At 44.1% G+C, this 20896-nt stretch overlaps 1 protein-coding gene across 2 annotated transcripts; it reads left to right on the top strand.

The window, feature by feature from the left end:
- The first annotated feature begins 578 nt into the window (after positions 1-578).
- On the top strand, positions 579-19629 carry bcat1 (branched chain amino-acid transaminase 1, cytosolic). 2 transcript variants are annotated; one of them, XM_038978227.1, is made up of 11 exons: positions 579-696; positions 5774-5833; positions 10371-10571; positions 11489-11599; positions 13049-13168; positions 13370-13530; positions 14039-14181; positions 14672-14757; positions 15298-15438; positions 16445-16519; positions 18367-19629. In XM_038978227.1, the coding sequence occupies exons 1-11, from the start codon at positions 646-648 to the stop codon at positions 18403-18405; spliced, it is 1188 nt and encodes a 395-aa protein (XP_038834155.1). In that variant the 5' UTR covers positions 579-645; the 3' UTR covers positions 18406-19629. The 2 variants fall into 2 exon arrangements, with proteins under 2 accessions (XP_038834155.1, XP_038834153.1); XM_038978225.1 differs by lacking the exon at positions 579-696 and adding an exon at positions 4729-4825.
- Positions 19630-20896: the final 1267 nt, after the last annotated feature.

The following is a 20896-nucleotide window of genomic DNA, read 5'->3' as shown; positions in this document are numbered from 1 at the left end:
ACCAAGTAGTATTTTACTGGGTGACATTCACTTTTACTTGAATAATTTTCTATTAAGGTATCTTTACTTTTACTCAAGTATGAGAATTTGGTACTTTTTCCACTACTGCTGCCCTGCCTGGTGTTCTTTTGTATCTTTAGCTAATAAAGAGACGGCACCATGTCTTTTGAATAGAATAGAATAGAGCTGAGCTAACTTTGAAGAATATAATATTGTGTCAACTAATGCCAAATCAATGTACCTATTTTGCAGTAGACGTGCTGTGATCCAATTTAAACAGCACACCTCAATGTAAGCTAATGGATAACTTTCAAAGTGTTACTGTTTATATCAATACAAACATGGTTCTGATGTCTGTGAGATAGTACAATCGATCATTGCCAGGGTTCTGCATGGAGAAATGTGTTCTAAGAGTGAAGAACAGGTCAGGTCACATCATTTCCTCAGAGAGAGCTTATTGACAATCTAGTGACAATCTACACCAAAGGTTCACGAACTGATTGGAATATCTTTTGTACAATACAAGTTCAAATCTCTCTCTCTCTCTCTCTCTCTCTCTCTCTCTCTCTCTCTCTCTCTCTCTCTCTCTCTCTCTCTCTCTCTCTCTCTGTCACTCTCTCTGACAAAGTGCGTCTCTTCAGACCCATGCTTAACATGAACCGTATGTTCAAGTCTGCAGAGAGAGCCTGCCTGCCGGTAAGAACACACATAGAGCACATAATACGGTATCATACCAACTAAAGTACAATAATAATAGTTAGATACACTGTATTTCATATATCATGTACACTGAAGAATGAAACACTGTTAACACTTTCCACAACATATTTTGTAATGAATGTTCTGTCCTCATGCTCACTCTCTCTCTCGCTCTCTCTCTCTCTCTCTCTCTTCCTGTCTGTGTCTTTTGAGACGTCTGTGCATCATTTAGCATCAACAATGGTATGGTTTATTGTAGTAGGCTTTGATAAACTTAGGGTAATACATGCATGGAAGACAATATACATTTAATATATACATGAGAGAAGAACAGTAAGTGAAAAGCCATAAACAGCAGAGACAATCCAGGGAGGAAAACCTGTTTGGTTGTACACCACAATGCATATTATATACTGAACACAAATATAAACGCAACATTGCAACAATTTCATAGATTTTAATGAGTTACAGTTCATATAAGAAAATCAGTCGATTTAAATAAATAAATTAGGCCCTAATCTATGGGTTTTACATGACTGGGAACACAGATATGCATCTGTTGGTCACAGACACATTTAAAGAAAAAGGTAAGGGCGTGGATCAGAAAACTAGTCAGTATCTGGTGTGACCACCATTAGCCTCATGTGGCGCTACACATCTCCTTCGCATTGAGTTGATCAGGCTGTTGATTGTGGCCTGTGGACTGTTGTCCCACTCCTCTTCAACGGCAGTTTCGAAGTTGCTGTATATTGACGAGACCTGGAACACACTGTCGTACAGGTCGCTTCAGAGCATCCCAAACATGCTCAATGGGTGACATATCTGCTCAGTATGCAGGCCATGGAAGAACTGGAAGATTTTCAGCTTCCAGGAATTGTGTACAGATCTTTGCGACATGGGGCCGTGCATTATCATGCTGAAACATGAGGTGATGCGGTGGATGAATGGCACGACAATGGGCCTCAGGATCTCATCACGGTATCTCTGTGCATTCAAATTGGAACCGGCTTATGGTAGAGAAACAAACATTACATTTTCTGGCAACAGCTCTGGTGGACATTCCTGCAGTCAGCATGCCAATTGCACACGCCCTCAAAACTTGTGTGACCGAACTGCACCTTTTAGAGTGGCCTTTTATTGTCCCTAGCACAAGGTGCACCTGTGTAATGATCATGCTCTTTAATCAACTTCTTGATATGCCACACCTGTCAGGTGGATGGATTATTTTGGCAAAGGAGAAATGCTCACTAACAGGAATTTAAACAAATTTGCACACAAAATTTGGGAGAAATATGTTTTTTGTGCGTGTGGAAAATGTCTGTGATTTTTTATATCAGCTCATGAAACATGGGACCAACACTTTACATGTTGCGTTTATATTTATGTTCAACGGTACAACCTACCACTGTACACATATAGTCAGGTCCAAAATGATTGGCAACCTTGATAAAGATGAGCTAAAAAGATTGTATAAAATAAAAAATACAAATACTGAGCTACATTGCACGCATATTTTTGGGAGAAAATTATAATATTTGATTCTAATACAATTGCTGAGAGAAAGAGATTTTGTTTAACAAGTAATCTTTTTTTTCTAAAATAGATAGGGGTACAAATTATTGCCACCCCTGCTTCCAATATACTGTACCTCACCTTGCAAGGATAATGGCACCGAGCCTTTTTCTAAAATATTTTATGAATTGGAGAACACATTTGGAGGGATCTTCGACCATTCCTCCATACAGAATGTTTCCCAGTATCCCTTGGCTGCGCTTATGGACCGCTCCATTCAATTTAAACCACAGGTTTTCAATGGGGTCCAAGTCCAGAAACTGAGATGGCAATTGCGAAATGTTGATTTTGTGGTCAGTTAACCATTTCTTTGTTGGTTTTGATGGGCTGCGGCCAAGTTTATTAAGCCTCCTGGCAGAGGCAAACAGGTTTTTGGCTAAAATGTCCTGGCACTGGGTAAATGTCATGACGCCATTGCCCTCAGCTCTGTCGTTGTTTGCTGTGTCATCAGCAAACTTGATATTTGAGTTGGAGTTGTGCGTGGCCATGCAGTCGTGGGCGACCCATGGAGAACAGAAGAGGGCTAAGCACACACCCCTGACGGGGCCCCCGTGTTGAGGACCAGCGTGGCAGAGAAGTTGTTGCCTCTCCTCACCACCTGGGGTTGTCCCGACAGGAAGTCCAAGACCCAGTTGCACAGGAACACATATAAATATATGGATGCATGATGGCCGTGCGGCATAGTCAAGATGCAATAGATGGTATAAAATACAGTATGAGATGAGTAATGTAGGATATGTAAACATTATTAAAGTGGCATTATTTAAAGTGACTAGGGATACCTTTATTAAATCCATTTATTAAAGTGGCCAGTGATTTGAGTCTGTATGTTGGCAGCAGCCTCTCTATGTTAGAGAGGCTGTTTAACAATCTGATGGCCTTGAGATAGAACCTGTTTTTCAGTCTCGGTCCCAGCTTTGATGCACCTGTACCGACCTCGCCTTCTGGATGATAGCAGGGTGAACAGGCAGTGGCTCGGGTGGTTGTTGTCCTTGATGATCTTTGTGTCCCTCCTGTGACATCGGGTGCTGTAGGTGTCCTGGAGGGCAGGTAGTTTGCCCCCAGTGATGCGTTGTGCAGACCTCACCACCCTCTGGAGAGCCTTGCAGTTGAGGGCGGTGCAGTTGCCGTACCAGGCTGTGATACAGCCCGACAAGATGCTCTCGATTGTGCATCTGTAAAAGTTTGTGAGGGTTGTAGGTGACAAGCCAAAATTCTTCAGCCTTCTTCACTACGCTGTCTGTGTGGGTGAACCATTTCAGTTTGTCCGTGATGTGTATGCCGAGGAATTTAAAACTTACCACCTTCTCCACTACTGTCCCGTCGATGTGGATAGGAGGGTGCTCCCCTTGCTGTTTCCTGAAGTCCACGATAATCTCCATTGTTTTGACCTTGAGTGAGAGGTTATTTTCCTGACACCACACACTGAGGGCCCTCACCTCCTCCCTGTAGGCTATCTCGTCGTTGTTGGTAATCAAGCCTACCACTGTAGTGTCGTCTGCAAACTTGATGATTGAGTTGAAGATGTGCATGGCCACGCAGTCATGGGTGAACAGGGAGTACAGGAGAGGGCTGAGAACGCACCCTTGTGAGGCCTCAGTATTGAGGATCAGCGGGGTGGAGATGTTGTTACCTACCTTCACCCCCTGGGGGCGGCCCGTCAGAAAGTCCAGGACCCAGTTACACAGGGCGGGGTCGAGACCCAGGGTCTCAAGCTTAAAGATGAGTTTGGAGGGTACTATTGTGTTGAACAGCATTCTTACATAGGTTTTCGTCTTGTACAGATGGGATAGGGCAGTGTGCAGTGTGATGGCGATTGCATCGTCTGTGGACCTATTGGGGCGGTAAGCTAATTGGAGTGGGTCTAGGGTATCAGGTAGGGTGGAGGTGATATGATCCTTGACTAGTCTTTCAAAGCACTTCACGATGACAGGAGTGAAGGCATACGTGGAGATAGTAATTTAGTTCAGTTACCATAGCTTGCTTGGGTACAGCAACAACGGTGAACATCTTGAAGCATGTGGCGACTGGGACTGGAATAGGGAGAGATTGAATATGTCCATAATATACAAATAAAACAGCTAGTCTATGACTAATAATGGGAGACCGGTTGGAAGCAGGCTACTATAGCAAAAAGGACATATGCCTATATCCACATGAGCTTCTATAGATAACCTTCTGGAAAATATATGACAACCCTGCTTGAGAAAGCCGTCTGGTTAAGCCTTATAATGTGACTGTTCCATGTGTGTGAGGGTTTATGCATGACCGCCTGTCCACAATAACATTTGTCCCACATAATGTTATATACCAAAAAGTGGCCAGCAAATCACACATTACACATTTTCAACGAAAACCAATGTTGTGGTTGGCCCAGGCACCTAGATTTAACATTATACAATGGGCTTGATAGCGAACAAATGTTTAATCTGTAAGCGGTTTAGGAGAGTGTGTTGGTGACAGAGAGCGAGTGCGCGTCTTCGGTTGTGTATGATTCATCATGGCGAGTTCTACAGCCGTCCCCTCATCAGCAGCGAACACTCCATCTCTCAAGGTAAACGTCCTCTTCCCAGTAACCGAAAAACGGTCATGCTGAATGTCCTCGCCACTGCTAACCTATACGTTATCGTTGCCTATTTCTGAAAATGACGGGATAAGAATTCTTGACGCAGGTCACGTTCAGTAAACACTAAACCGCGTACGACCGACAAAGATAGGATTGCAATTCAATACACTTGTTTCAACTGCGACTGTTATGTCTTTTGATATACCGATTTAAAAAATGATTTAACATATCTATATTGCTTTGCCCTATGTGTTTTGAGATGGCAGCTGTAGCATATGACGACACATTTTATATAACTGCATCACGCCGACGGAATGTTCTGTTATTCGTCTGTTGCTCTTATAACCAGCTTGTCTATTACAGTAGCCTACAGTAGCCTGTTTTTATAGGCTGCCTACCAATGGCTCATAATAACTATGAGGGGTAATCAGTGACGTTATTTCACAGTATTTACTGCATGATCACATGTTAAAATAGCTTAAATTATAGAATAGAAATCCACCACAATTATTATTATTATTATGCCTGTTATTATTATATGATTAGCCCTTTGCTTGAGGAGTAATGGTAGCCTAATGTAAATGTAAGCCTTCAGTTCACCTGGCGACAGACTATCGTCTTTCTGCAGGTAAAATGATCTCCTGTGCTGTGCTGAGCAGAGCAGGGAATTCAACCCTCACAGACAATACCTAATCCTATCCTCATTCAATTTACGTCAGCAAACCTCACTGTTCTTTCCGACAACCCCATCTCTCCCTGCTCCCCATCCCACGCTGTTACCAATTATAAATTTTTAATAACTTACCCTGTTATTCTCTCATTGTCTGAATACATTACCCGAGTGTGAATGTTTTAAGAAGCTTAGGCTTATATGTAGTTGATTACAACCTATGTAACGTTGTCATCTATATAAAGTTGTGTACAATGTCCTCCCAGGGCTCTGGTAAAGATGTATCCACCAGTAACGGCATTGAAGACAGTGTCCACAGCTTCAAGGTAACATTTTAATAATTTACCCTGTGGTATAATGTGTATAGCAATGAGCATTATTCTGTGTAACATATTGTGATCGTTGCCTCATTCATTACAAGTGTGTGCAAAGGCATGTTGTACAGCAATGGTATTTTAATGTGGAACAGTTCAGATATTGCACATACTGCTACATTAGTAATTTATATTGCATGTAAACTGCAATCACAAGACATTTGAAGTTTGTCAGTGTATGGCAAACTGGAGACGCCATTCCCTCCAACTGCCCATTTCAGTGTGGTGAATCAGATGAATCACTTGCCTTCAGTGAGGAGCCCAGCTGCACCATCTTGATGTTTCCTGGATATGATTCTGATATTCATAAAACCTCCCCTGGTTGTCAATCAAAAGGTCCAGATCACACCAACAGCATGGACACCTCCCCCCACCCACATGGCTCTCCTAATGCCTCTCAGTCCGGTAGATCCAAAAAACACCCCCCCTCCCCTACAAAACAACAATACGTCCGCCTCAGCAAAACTGAGTCAAAGAAATCCACCTGAGATCCTGAGATGTTCATTTTATAGATCCATGGTGGTTAAAACCCCTTCTGGGGCCCCTCGTTTGTCTTGTGCACCCCAGAACCCTGTGCTAACCACATACTCTATGTTGTTGCCCTTTGTGGCCCTCAGAGAGGTTGAGAGAGAGGAGGATGAGGGCCCTGGTCTATCCAGGAGGTCCTGTGTCGTCTCTGCGGAGAATCCACTTTCCCAGATCCCCCTAAGCACCACCTGTCAGTCAGGCTGTGACCTGTGATCTGACACTTTCTTTAGCTGTGATTTACTCTGCTCTCTAACGTCGCACAGACAGGAGACAGCCAGGCAGGCAGCAGGCGCAGGTGGTGATTTGGTGATTAGGAGAAATAGAGAGGGAGAGAAAAGGTTGGAGAGAAAAGGGGTGAGAGCGAGAAAGAGAAAGAGAAAGAGAGAGAGAATTGTCATTGGCTGTGCAGGACCATTTTAAGACTTGGGCATTCAGGGCTGGGTTAAGCATATAATTAATTAATCACTGTCTGAGAAAATGGCCTCATATAGATGCTACAGACTCATAATTGCACCAGGTCTGTAGTCTTGAACTACTGTACGAGCACCTCTGTAGTACTGTAGCTGTGCCTAGCTTGTGTACGCTATAGACCCCTGTGTTGTTACTGTACACACTAGTAGGAATCTGACTCCTGTTTTGTGACCCACCTGAGCTGGATGTAGAGGATTTATAGTTTGGTAATCCCTGACCAACGAAGCATGTGATGTTACGCTGAACATGGATTACTTGAAACTCATTCACCTTACACAGCTAAGTCATGCTCACTTGTGCTATTGCATCAGTTAACGTAGTTATCAGGATCTCTGTAAATGGGCCTATCTCAGATTCTTCACAGCAGGTCAGAAGTGATTTGTCATGCAACGCACTTCTTAAAAGACGTGTGTGAGTTCTGAACTAATGAGAAGATATAGTCATCAGAAACTATACTGTATTTGATCAAATTGTATCACACTCAAGTTTTAAAATATCAATCTATCAGATTCATGGCTGGATAAGTAAATGGAGATATTAGACCGAAACATTGGTAACCATTGCTGTAGTCAGTGATGTGTGACTGTGTTCTGATAGTGCTCTCTCAGACTGTTGGCCAGCACTACCCCTCTGTAATCTGAAATTACGCAATGCTGCTACAGGTCTGCGTTGACACATGCAGACAATTCTGACCTTTTTTCCTCTAATTGGTCTTTTGACCAATCCCATCAGATCTTTTCACGTGATACCTTTTTCAGAGCCGATTGGTCAAAAGACCAATTAGTGAGAAAAAAGATCAGAATTGGGCTGCCTGTGTAAACGTAGCCCAGGAAGGGTAGATCTGAGACAGACCTAATCCAGACAGGCACTGAGAGCAGCCAACCACAGCAGAGCATTTGCCTTTAGCTACTGATCTAGACTAAGCTTGATATTTACCCCCACCCTCATGGTTAATGTTAGGATTAGGGGAGAGTTATCTGATCTGAGAACTGTGGTAAAGGCAACTCCTACCCTGAGAGCGGTTGTGTAAGGGGTTGTGTAAGGTGTTCTCTGTGGTTGTGTTCGTTTATTGAGTAGCTCATGTTCCTAGAATTTAAAAGCCTGGAGTGTCCTCTACTGGCCAGCGGGAGAGTTGCAGAACTCTGAAGCGCCTGATGAGATACAGTGCATTTGGAAAGTATTCAGACCCCTTGACCTTTTCCATATTTTGTTACTTTATAGCCCTATTCTAAAATTGATTCAATTGTTTTTTCCCTCATCAATCCACACACAATACCCCATAATGACAAAGCAAAAATAGGTTTTTAGACATTTTTGCAAAAGTATAAAAAAATACAACACTGAAATATCACATTTACATAAGTAATCAGACCCTTTACTCAGTACTTTGTTGAAGCACTTTTGGTAGCGATTACAGCCTTGAGTCTTCTTGGGTATGACGCTACAAGCTTGGCAGACCTGACTCTCTCCGGATATACTGTCCCCGTCCATACAGCCAGCTGGGTTCTCAGTACATCGCGCAGACAGGAATACAGAACTCTCTGGGGAAAAGAAAGGCGGTGGTGTATGTTTCATGATTTACTACTCATGGTGTGATTGTGATAACGTACAGGAACTCAAGTCCTTTTGTTCACCTGACCTAGAATATCTCACCAATAAATATCGACCATATTACCTCCCGAGAGAAATCTCTTCGGTTATAGTCACAGCAGTGTATATTCCCTCTCAAGCCGATACCACGACGGCCCTCAAGGAACTACATTGGACTTAAGGCAAACTGGAAACCAAATATCCTGAGGCAACATTTATTGTAGCTGGGGATTTTAACAAAGCAAATTTCATTAAAACACTACCGAAGTTCTATCAACACATTGCCTGTAGTACTCACGCTACAAAACTCTCAACCATTGGCTACAAGGTCCTCCCCTGCCCTCCCTTTGGCAAATCAAATCACGACTCCATTCTGCTCCTCTCTTCCTATAGGCAGAAACTCAAACAGGAAGTACCCGTGCTAAGGTCTATTCAAAGCCGGTCTGACCAATCTGAATCCATGCTTCAAGATTGCTTTGATCACGTGAACTGGGATATGTTCCGGGTTGCCTCTGAGAATAACATTGACATATACACAGACACAGTGACTGAGTTCAACAGGAAGTGTATAGGAGATGTTGTTCCCACTGTGACTATTAAAACCTACCCTAACCAAAAACTATGGATAGATGGCAGCATTCGCACAAAACTGAAAGCTAAACACCTTCTTGTCTACTTTGAGGACAACACAGTGCCACCGACGCAACCCGCTCCCAAGGACTGTGAGCTCTCGTTCTCCATGGCCGACGTGAGTAACACAATTCTGCCAGACCAGACGGTAATCCTAGCCGCGTCCTCAGAGCATGCGCAGACCAGCTGGCTGGAGTGTTCACGGACATATTCAATCTCTCCCTATCTCAGTCTGCTGTCCCCACTTGCTTCAAGATGTCCACCATTGTTCCTGTACCCAAGAAAGCAAAGGTAACTGAACTAAATGACTATCGCCCCATAGCACTCAGTTCTGTCATCATGAAGTGCTTTGAGAGGGTTAGTTAAGGATCATATCACCTCCACCCTACCTGATACCCTAGACCCACTATAAATTTGCATACCGCCCCAACAGATCCACAGATGAAGCAATCACCGTCACACTGCACTCTGTCCTATCTCATCTGGACAAGAGGAATACCTATGTAAGAATGCTGTTCATTGATTATAGCTCAGAATTCAACACCATAGTACCCTACAAGCTCATCATTAAGCTCGGGCCCTGGGTCTAAACCCCGAACTTTGCAACTGGGTCCTGAACTTCCTGATGGGCCTCCCCCAGGTGGTGAAGGTAGGAACCAACACCTCCACTACACTGATTCTCAACACTGGGGCCTCACAAGGATGCGTACTTCCTGTTCACCCATGACTGCGTGGCTACGCACGCCTCCAACTCATTCATCAAGTTTGCAGACGACACAACAGTAGTAGGCTTGATTACCAACGATGACGAGACATCCTACAGGGAGGAGGTGAGGGCGCTGGCGGAGTGGTGCCAGGAAAATAACCTCTCCCTCAACGTCAACAAAAACAAAGGAGCTAATCGTGGACTTCAGGAGACAACAGAGAGAGCAGGCCCCTATTCACATTGACGGAGCCACAGTGGAGAAGGTGAAAAGTTCCTCGGCATACACATCACTGACAATCTGAAATGGTCCACCCACACAGACAGTGTGGTGAAGAAGGCCCCTAAACCCCTCACAAACTTTACAGATGTACAATCGAGAGCGTCCTGTCGGGCTGCATCACCGCCTGGTACGGCAACTGCACCGCCCGCAACCTGCACCTGTCCTCCAGGACACCTACAACACTTACAGCACCCGATGACATACAATGACATACAGTATATTACACCTAAAGCAGTGTGTATTATGAGTTTACATCTAAACGATGCCCTCTATATTCCCCCCAGGCGGCTGACCTGGTCATTGAGCTGTCCCAGACCCACAAGGCCAAACCTGACCTGACCAATCTGGTGTTTGGAACTGTGTTCTCTGACCACATGTTGACCATAGAGTGGACCAGCAATGGAGGCTGGCAGAAGCCTCACATCAAGCCCTTTGGTAACCTGTCTCTCCACCCGGCCTGCTCAGCCATGCACTACGCTGTGCAGGTAGGAAGCACCACCTTGTTAGGCCTTGTTAGAAAGTTAATGTATCTCACGCTCACACTGTCCATTCTTGCTGCCCACCTGACAGTGATGAAGACAACAGTGGAAATATGTTGGTGGATTGTTTAGGTATTTATGTATTTATTTTGTACTAAAAGAACTTAGGCAATCTATATGTATTTTTTAAATATGTCTAATAACATTCATTCATTCAAGGATATGACAAAGCAGCAGGAGGCAAAGTTAAAGGTGCAAAATCAGATGCAGATTTATTAAATTATAGTGTTTGAAAATGAAGGATGGCAGAAATATTTACAAAACATTTGCGAAACGACTGTCAAAACAAACAACAAGTCTGAAAACGTCCCAAATTAAAAGGAATAGGCTTAATAAACAGGCATTTATAGCTAATATAACGTACTTGGCACAGGAGGGGTTTACAGGCTCTAACCAGCCTACCAATGAGCAATTCCAACACTGGTAAAAATGTACAGGTCAGCACCTACACTACAGGTATGTATAGGACTTTCCCCATCGTCTTCACATCTCACAGCCCCAGTTTCACTGTCTTCAATCAGGAAACAGACTGTGCTGCTGAGATGCTGAGAGTTTGTGTAGAGAGCTTAAGATGAATGTACTATACTTTAATTGTAGCTCTAATAAGAGGATTAGCTAGGATAGCTGAAGGACAGTGGATTGGACATAAAGGGCCAACACATGTACGCTCATATTTACTGGAACTTACTATCACACACACATAGGTTCAGGAAGCCAATTTCCCATTCTGGTCCTCATTCATTATGTTTACATTTACATTTTAGTATATTTACTCTGTTCAGAGAATGACTAGAGGTCAGTGGTTCTCTCCTGTCTGCCAGTCTTAACCCCTGTCTCTTTCCTCTCCTCTGTTCTGTGGTCAGTTGTTTGAGGGTATGAAGGCATACCGAGATGCTGATGACAAAGTGCGTCTCTTCAGACCCATGCTCAACATGAACCGTATGGCCAAGTCTGCAGAGAGGGCCTGCCTGCCGGTAAGAACACGTACAGGCTATGGTACTATACAGCACAAGCCTACAGCCTGGAAAAAATACTCTATTTATTCTAATCAAAAAGCTTATTTCTATCAAAATTACATCTATGTTAGTATTTCTCCCTTGCCAAGGTATTCCATCCATCTGACAGGTGTAGCATATCAAGAAGCTGATTAAACAACATGATCATTATTGAGGTGAACCTTGTGCTGGGGACAATAAAAGGCCACTCTAAAATGTATGTATTAAGTTTTATGGGAGCGTGCAATTGGCATGCTGACTGCACTAATGCCCACCAGAGCTGTTGCCGGAGAATTTAATGTACATTTTTTCTACCATAAGCCGCCTCCAATATTGTTTTAGAGAATTTGGCAGTACGTCCAACCTCCCTCACAACCGCAGACCACATGTATGGCTTCGTGTGGGCGAGTGGTTTGCTGACGTCAGCATTGTGAACAGAGTGCCCCATGGTGGCGGTGGGGTTATGGTATGGGTAGACATAAGCTACGGACAACAAACACAATTGCATTTTATCGATGGCAGTTTGAATGCACAGAGATACCGTGATGAGATCCTGAGGCCCATTGTTGTGCCATTCATCTGCCGCAATCACCTCATGTTTCAACATGATAATGCACGGCCCCATGTCGCAAAGATCTGTACACAATTCCTGGAATCTGAAAATGTCCCAGTTCTTCCATGGCCTGCATACTCACCAGACATGTCACCCATTGAGCATGTTTGGGATGCTCTGGATTGACGTGTACGACAATGTGTTCCAGTTTCCGCCAATATTCAGAAACTTCACACAGCCATTGAAGAGGAAGGGGACAACATTCCACGGGCCACAATCAACAGCCTGATCAACTCTATGTTAAGGAGATGTGTCGCACTGCATGCGGCAAATGGTGGTCACACCAGATACTGACTGGTTTTCTGATCCACGCCCCTACTTTAAAAAAAATAATGTATCTGTGACCAACAGGTCCATATCTATATTCCCAGTCATGTGAAATCCATAGATTAGGGCCCAATTCGTTTTTATCAATCTTTGACATTTTTGCATGTTGTGTTTCTATTTGTGTTCAATATAGATACAGTGTCTCGTATCTACAGTGTGTCTATCATATACAGTACAAGACTGGAACAATGTCCCCCAGTACACCAACATGTTTGTCTCTGATCCTGATCCTACTAGTACTGACTTTGCAGATAACTTTTTAATTGAGAAAAACTTACTACGACTGTGGTATGTGGTTGTCTCACTTAGCTATCTTAAGATGAATGCACTAACTGTAAGTCACGCTGGATAAGAGCCTGCTAAATTACTTTCTATAGTGTCTGCTGCAGTCACTGAATGTTCTGTTTGTTCATATTATTGTCCCATTTCTCCTTTCCCGGCTCAACCTTTCATTTGTCCTCTCTCCCTTTCCCCCCTCCTTCCTCCAGGCCTTTGACAGGGCAGAGTTGGTAGAGTGTATCAGGAGGCTGGTACAGGTGGATCTGGAGTGGGTACCCAAGTCAGACTCGGCCAGTCTCTACATCCGACCCACTTTCCTGGGTACTGAGGTGAGGAGATGACCAACCAACCACTCTCTGTCTCCTTCTGTGAGGGACTGTCTCATTCACTCTCGTATGCTGTGACAGGGCTACCTTCCCCTATACTTGTTGGTGAAGTAGTAATCATTCAGTTGTGAATCGCTCGAGTATGTCGACTATTGACGTGTGTGTATGTGTGTGTGTGCGTGTGTGGCCTGTGTCCCTTCCTAGCCGTCTCTAGGAGTGAAGAAGCCGTCCCGTGCTCTGCTTTATGTGATCCTGAGTCCTGTTGGTTCCTATTTCAGTACAGGAGCTAAGCCTGTCTCTCTCTGGGCCGACTCCAAATACATCAGAGCCTGGAGAGGAGGGACTGGAGACTGTAAGATGGGAGGGTAAGAGGAGGGACTGGAGACTGTAAGACGGGAGGTTTAGAGGAGGGACTGGAGACTGTAAGACGGGAGGGTTAGAGGAGGGACGGGAGACTGTAAGAAGGGAGGGTAAAGAGACAGAGGCTATGTTCCAATATCCTACATATCACAAGTTAGGATTGGATTTGGTTACTGTACCCTTTGAGTAAAGGCAGGTCAGACATGACAGTATTCTTTTGAGATGCAGTAAAAATGCTTACTTTGCAACGTGTGGTTCTAATTTATGCTGACCCTAATATCCCCACCCCGCCAACAGTACTAATACAGCTTTACACCAGATTCAACTCTAAAGAGCTTTGGATTTCATTGTGACACCATTTATGTACAGTACACAATAGGGGCCCACGCTAGGTTACTCTAACGAACGGAACAGTGTCAAATCATTTGGATTACGACACATGGAATTTAAATGTAAACTGACAACTCTCGTTTGTGGATTAAAATGAACATGAACATGGGGAGTTGTTTACAGGAACTACGGAGCATCTATCTACGCCCAGTATGAAGCAGTGGATTATGGGTGCCAGCAGGTCCTCTGGCTGTACGGAGACGACCATCAAATCACAGAGGTCGGAACCATGAACATGTTCCTCTTCTGGAATAATGAGCATGGAGGTAATCAGGATCACTTTCAGTGTCATGGCCAATGAGATTAGAGATAATAACTTTGCTATTGCAGTTGGACAAGATCAAAGGAAATACAGGTTGCGTTCCCATGCTCAGACATTCCATGCATCAACCAATGGTTGCATGCCACATAATTGCTAGAACATATGACGTGGTTAGCTAATACTTTAAATTCTTATCCAGGCATTGTAAGATCTGGCATGCGTCAGCAATGTCTGAGCAGGGGAACACGACCATTCTCCTCTGGATCTGTTGATATGGACATAATGTTACTGAACAGGAAACGGATCTTTGTGTCTGATTGTACAACAGCGGCATCTAGTGGGCAGAGTGTATATCACTGCAGCTGCAGTCTCACATAGCCAGTGCTGTTCTTCACCTCTTCTCTTATCTCTGTAAACTGGGTTCAGATCGGATATTCCATTGACACTAAATGACCTGTTTAATTCATTTGTGCATCCAATGTTTTTCTCTCCAGAGGAGGAGCTGGCAACGCCCCCTCTGGATGGAATAATCCTACCTGGGATCACGCGGCAGAGCATCCTGGAACTCACCAGGAAATGGGTATGAGAGAGAGAGAATTATATACAGTACATTCAGAATGTATTCAGACCCCTTGACTTTTTCCACATTTTGTTATGTTACAGCCTTATTCTAAAATGGATTAAATAGTTTTTCCCCCTCATTAATCTACACACAGTATCCCATAATGACAAAGCAAAAAAAATGTATTCTGTATACCACCCCTACCTTGTCACAACACAACTGACTGGCTCAAACGCATTAAGAAGGAAAGAAATCCCACAAATTAACTTTTAACAAGGCGCACCTGTTAATTGAAATGCATTCCAGGTGACTACCGCATGAAGCTGGTTGAGAGTGAAAACCTACAGGAGGTTAGCTCTCCAGGAACAGGGTTGGAGAGCCCTGGTATATAGAGAGAGAGAACTATTGTGCAGCATGCAGGAAGTCTTCAGCAGAGATGAGAAGCTAAGCATTTCCAGAAGCCCGCCCTTGTATGAGTTTCATTAGATATATTTTCCTCCTCCACCTCCCTCTCTCCTCATCCACCTCCCTCTCCACTCATCGACTCACCTCTTCTAGGGGGAGTTTAAGGTGTGTGAGCGGTACCTGACCATGGCAGACCTGCGCTGTGCTCTGAAAGAGAGCCGTGTTAAGGAGATGTTTGGCTCTGGTACTGCGTGTGTGGTCAGTCCTGTGGGGCGCATACTCTACCAGGGAGAGGTACACAACCACAACTCACTACCCTTACAACATATGGATGGATGACTGAATGGATGGATGACAGAATGGATGACAGAATGGATGACTGAATGGATGGATGACAGAATGGATGACTGAATGGATGGATGACTGAATGGATGACTGAATGGATGGATGGATGACTGAATGGATGGATGGATGACTGAATGGATGGATGGATGGATGACTGAATGGATGGATGACTGAATGGATGGATGGATGGATGGATGGATGGATGACTGAATGGATGGATGAATGACTGAATGGATGGATGGATGGATGGATGGATGACTGAATGGATGGATGGATGGATGGATGGATGGATGGATGGATGGATGGATGGATGGATGGATGGATGGATGACTGAATGGATGGATGGATGGATGACTGAATGGATGGATGGATGACTGAATGGATGGATGGATGACTGAATGGATGGATGGATGACTGAATGGATGGATGGATGACTGAATGGATGGATGGATGGATGACTGAATGGATGGATGGATGGATGGATGACTGGATGGATGGATGGATGGATGGATGGATGGATGGATGGATGGATGGATGACTGAATGGATGGATGGATGGATGACTGAATGGATGGATGGATGGATGACTGAATGGATGGATGGATGGATGACTGAATGGATGGATGGATGACTGAATGGATGGATGGATGACTGAATGGATGGATGGATGACTGAATGGATGGATGACTGAATGGATGGATGGATGACTGAATGGATGGATGGATGACTGAATGGATGGATGACTGAATGGAGGAATGAATGATTCCAATCAAGCAATTTCACATGTTTAACACTTTGTCATAAACCGCTGAACAGCTACTCCAGAACATAGTATTTTTAAATTGTGTGTGTGTGTGTGTGTGTGTGTGTGTGTGTGTGTGTGTGTGTGTGTGTGTGTGTGTGTGTGTGTGTGTGTGTGTGTGTGTGTGTGTGTGTGTGTATCTCTCTCTCTCTAGAACCTACATATCCCCTGCCAGGAGGATTTTCCCCAGCTGGCCTCTAGACTGATGAAGGAGCTCACAGATATACAGGTAAGATACACCCCACTGGTCACAGACATCAATTCAATGTCTATTCCACACTGGTTCAACGTCCTTTATTTCAACCAGTGTGTGGTCAGTGAGACACGTGTAACAGAGGTAGATTGTACTTTAACCTCCTCTCGTGCTATCAAATTGGAACCTTTTCGGAGGCGCAGCTGGCTAAGACGTTGTCAGGCCGGCGGTCACGTGTGTTTGCGAAGCAGCGGATCACTCATTTGAGCCCAGAAAGTGGACAGGGACAGTGAAGGAAGCTATACTGTTAGGCAAGCACAGTGTCCTCCGTCACGCAATCAACCAAACACGTACGTATGTATGCAGGCACGCACAGCAGATGTGGCCTCTCACCCAGTAATGATAACAGCTGGATGGACGTCAGGGCCTGCCAACTGTCTGACCTAGACTGATGTCATCCTCAGCACACAGTCTATTCCATAGAGATACATACTAGATTAATCTGGATTCTGTCTCCTCTGTGTTAGTGTATCGGGGCCGTTTTGTATTAGTAAAGTGTAGTGTGTATTCTGCCCTGTAGCTTGCCACATATCTGTATGTTCTACCCTCCATCGCCTTGGTTAAGAGCTGTAAATGGATACCATCCCACTCACCCTGCCTGCTCACCAGAATATCTGGTGTTAAACTGAGTGGGTCATTCATTCAGTCTAGATCTTTCTCAGTATCTCTCTCTCTCTCTGTCTGGCCGTCTCTCTGTTACGTCTGTGAGTTTGTGTTCCTCTCTGCCTCATATCATTTCACCCTGTCAGGGCTCGGTCAGGTGATTATCGTTTTCCCTCTAAATCTCCTCATCGGCACAGCTTTGTGTAAGAGCTTGCGTGTGTCTCTTCTGCCCAATCACTAGTGCTGTGTGTGTGTATCTGTGCGTTTGTACCTGTGTGTGTATCTGTGTGTGTGTGTGCGTGCACGCCTGCCTGCCTGTGTGTGTAAACCTTATCTGAGTGTATGTGTGGCCCTAGCGATAGCTTCTCCCCCCCCTGTAGCTCATTGTGGCGCCGACACACACCCAGACAGAGGAGGTAGGAGGAGGTTCATGTAGTAATGGCTGGGCAGGGATGGGAGATAGAGCAGACACACAGCCCTGAAAGCTCTCATTAAGATGCCTGCTGTAATTACACAAACTTAATTATTGTCTCAGCCTTTGTGATCAAAGCCAAGACACCGCAAATGAAGCTGCTTGAATAAGAGAGAGAGAGAGAGGCGGGGAGGGGAGGGGAGTGGAGAGGAGAGGGAGAGACGGAGGAGCCTAATGAACAATAACATCGACAAAATTAAGAAAAAAAACTCCAGCCTGATGTTAGATCTGTTGACATTTAATTTGGATGAGAAACAGAATGGCGTACCCAAGAAGAAGACATTGGGCACAAACAAACACGTTGTCTAAGACGAGGGGAGCGAGGGATGAGAAGAGGGATGAAAGACGGGTTTACTAACACGGCCCTCCGTTTCTCTTTCATGTTAATTAGAAATTGCATTTCTTTTGTTTCTCATCGCGGGTGCTTATTTATTTTCATGACTCCGTCCATTAGAACTAATTTGCAACATGAGACGTAAATAATTGGATTTGTCTCCGCGGTTGTCGCAGTTCAGGAACATTCTGTTTTGATTTGGTCGTTGTTTTGTGTGTGGCTGAGTTCGCAAGATTTGCTCGGGATATTTGCTCTTTTTGTTTTGTGTTTTCGGCTGCACCATTCACTGTGTTGGAGGCAAGGAGTTAAAACAGTTTGTGACTGCTACTGTAATTGTTGGCCTGTGTTTTTATGCCTGTTTGACCCCAGTTTAACCTTTGACCTTCTGATTACCTTTTCTCTCCTTGGTCACAGTACGGCCGGACCCAGAGTGACTGGTCTGTCCTCGTGTAACCAAGACACAGTGCTGTGGGTATCTGGGACAAGCACACACAAACTGCATATACGCAGACACACACACACACACACACACACACACACACACACACACACACACACACACACACACACACACACACACACACACACACACACACACACACACACACACACACACACACACACACACACACACACACACACACACACACACACACACACACACACCAAATAACCAGCCGGCAGTGTAACCTCTATTAGTTTAGATTGAAATCCCATAGGGTCAGTAGCAATATTATTCCACTCTAACTCTGCTCAAGTTGTGCACGACCTCCCCATTCACACACCCTGCCCTGCGCAGAACTGACACAGAGACGGTGCAGATCTCAATAGTCTGCCCTGGTGTGGCAGCCCTGCTAAAGGGCTAGCTCTAAAATATTACCAGCAGAAGATTTAGAGGAGTAGCAATGACCAGCAACTAATGTTAAACCACTTTGACTCAATAGACCTTTAGAAGGGTCATGTTACGTATGCAGATGCTATGTATTTCAGTATCGTTACATGCAAGTGTGCGTTTGAACCCTGTCATGTGAAATTCTTTTTAAATATGGTATTTCTATTTTTAATAGAGGATTTTAGAATTTTATTTTGAACAATTATATACATTTTAATGTGAGCTTAAATGACGGAGCAAGTTTATCATGGAAAGCAGTTCAGTACTGCTAAAAGAGAATGATGAATGAATTCAAAAGACTGGAAATAAGCCCTGATATATCGGAGGGAGAGAGATCCCTGACGACTGAAGCTTGGAACCGAGAGTGGTAGAATGATACACAAACCACTGCTATCAAAGAAAGCACAAGGCCAAGTAGCTCTACAAGTAGTAATGTCATTCCACGCCAGTTGCTGTGCACGAACAAGTGTGTGGTGTTTAATGTCAAAATGTATGTTATATCTACAATCTGTTGATGGTGACGTCTAATCAAACATAATACTGGTCATTTGTGTAGAGATGTACTATCTTGGACCAATGTCTGTCATTTACTGTAGACCTGTATTGACCTAAATTTACTGTAGACCTTGATTGACCTCTCTCTCTATCTGCACAAGATCTGTTTTATGTCAAGTTCTATATATACTTAGATGGAAGAGATGTATTTATGTAATCGATTCAATGCGTTAAGTGATACAATATTGCCTATTCTGTTGATCCAAATAATAAATACGCACCAGAACATACGTTTGTGTCTACTGCATTATGTTCAGTGTGTGTGTGTGTGTGTGTGTGTGTGTGTGTGTGTGTGTGTGTGTGTGTGTGTGTGTGTGTGTGTGTGTGTGTGTGTGTGTGTGTGTGTGTGTGTGTGTGTGTGTGTGTGTGTGTGTGTGTGTGTGTGTGGTTCTCCAGGGCAGGGCCCGTGGTTCTTGGCTGAGCTGCCTCCCAGTGAAAATAGGGCTGTTTGGTGCTGGTTCCAGCCCTGTGCCCTGCGGCAGGCTGGTATAGAGCCCAGCCCACATGTCTTACCAACTTACCCCCTGGTACAGCTCTCAGCTCCCAAGGCTTTAGATACAGTACTTTTCCTCTTGCTCTGTAGTCCTTTTTAACTGGTTGTTGACCGCATGCAGGACAGGAAACTGTAAACAAATTCCCCAACATGTGGCGGCTTGCAGGAGAATATTTCTCCTTTCCATCCTATCTCCTTCTCCCTCTTCTCCCTCTTCTCCCTCTTGACTCTAAGGATACATCTCATCTCCCTCTATTCTCTCTCTCTTCTCTCTCTTAGTCGTCTCCATCATCTCTTTCTTTTCTCTCCTTCCCCTCTTTATTGTCACTCCTTCTGTTTTCTTCTTTGCCTCCCTGCAGAGTGCCTTGGAGTGAGGAGCTTACACACACCCACCCCTTTCTCTCTCTCTCTCTCTCTCTCTCTCTCTCTCTCTCTCTCTCGTGGACTGTAGTACGGTATACTGTAGTATTTACTAGTGTTTTTGTTTTATTATCTTTGACATAGAGTTGGGGGGGCTTTCTCCTTGAGGAAACCTATTGGAGAAACACTCAAATAAAATGTTCTATAACCTGTAGGTCGATAGGACTGGGTTCTGAACGGAGACATCCGAGCTTCCGCTCTTTTCTATAACCTGTAGGGAACACAATATATGGTCTATACTTGGCATGTACATTTCTCACTTATGGGTGGCACAAATTGGGATATGGTGGAGGGAAATGGGCAAGGTATATGCAAATGAAATATTCTACTATTTACTATAGTGATTTTTGTGTGTATTTTTGCAGACTGTAATGTTTTTGCGGACATTACTGTAGTATTTACTACTGAGTGTTTTTGCTGATAATACTGTAGTTTTTACTGTAGTATTCTCCAGTATACTACAGTATATTACAACATTCTATAGTATGTGTGTAGTATAGTAATCTACCGTATGCTACAGTTTACTACAGAATTCTATAGTAAGTACTGTAGTATTCTATAGTAAATTGGAGTATTTTTTTATG

Source organism: Salvelinus namaycush, chromosome 38 (genome assembly GCF_016432855.1).
Source record: "Salvelinus namaycush isolate Seneca chromosome 38, SaNama_1.0, whole genome shotgun sequence".
Lineage (NCBI taxonomy): Eukaryota > Metazoa > Chordata > Actinopteri > Salmoniformes > Salmonidae > Salvelinus > Salvelinus namaycush.
This window is presented reverse-complemented; position numbering and strand designations above follow the sequence as displayed.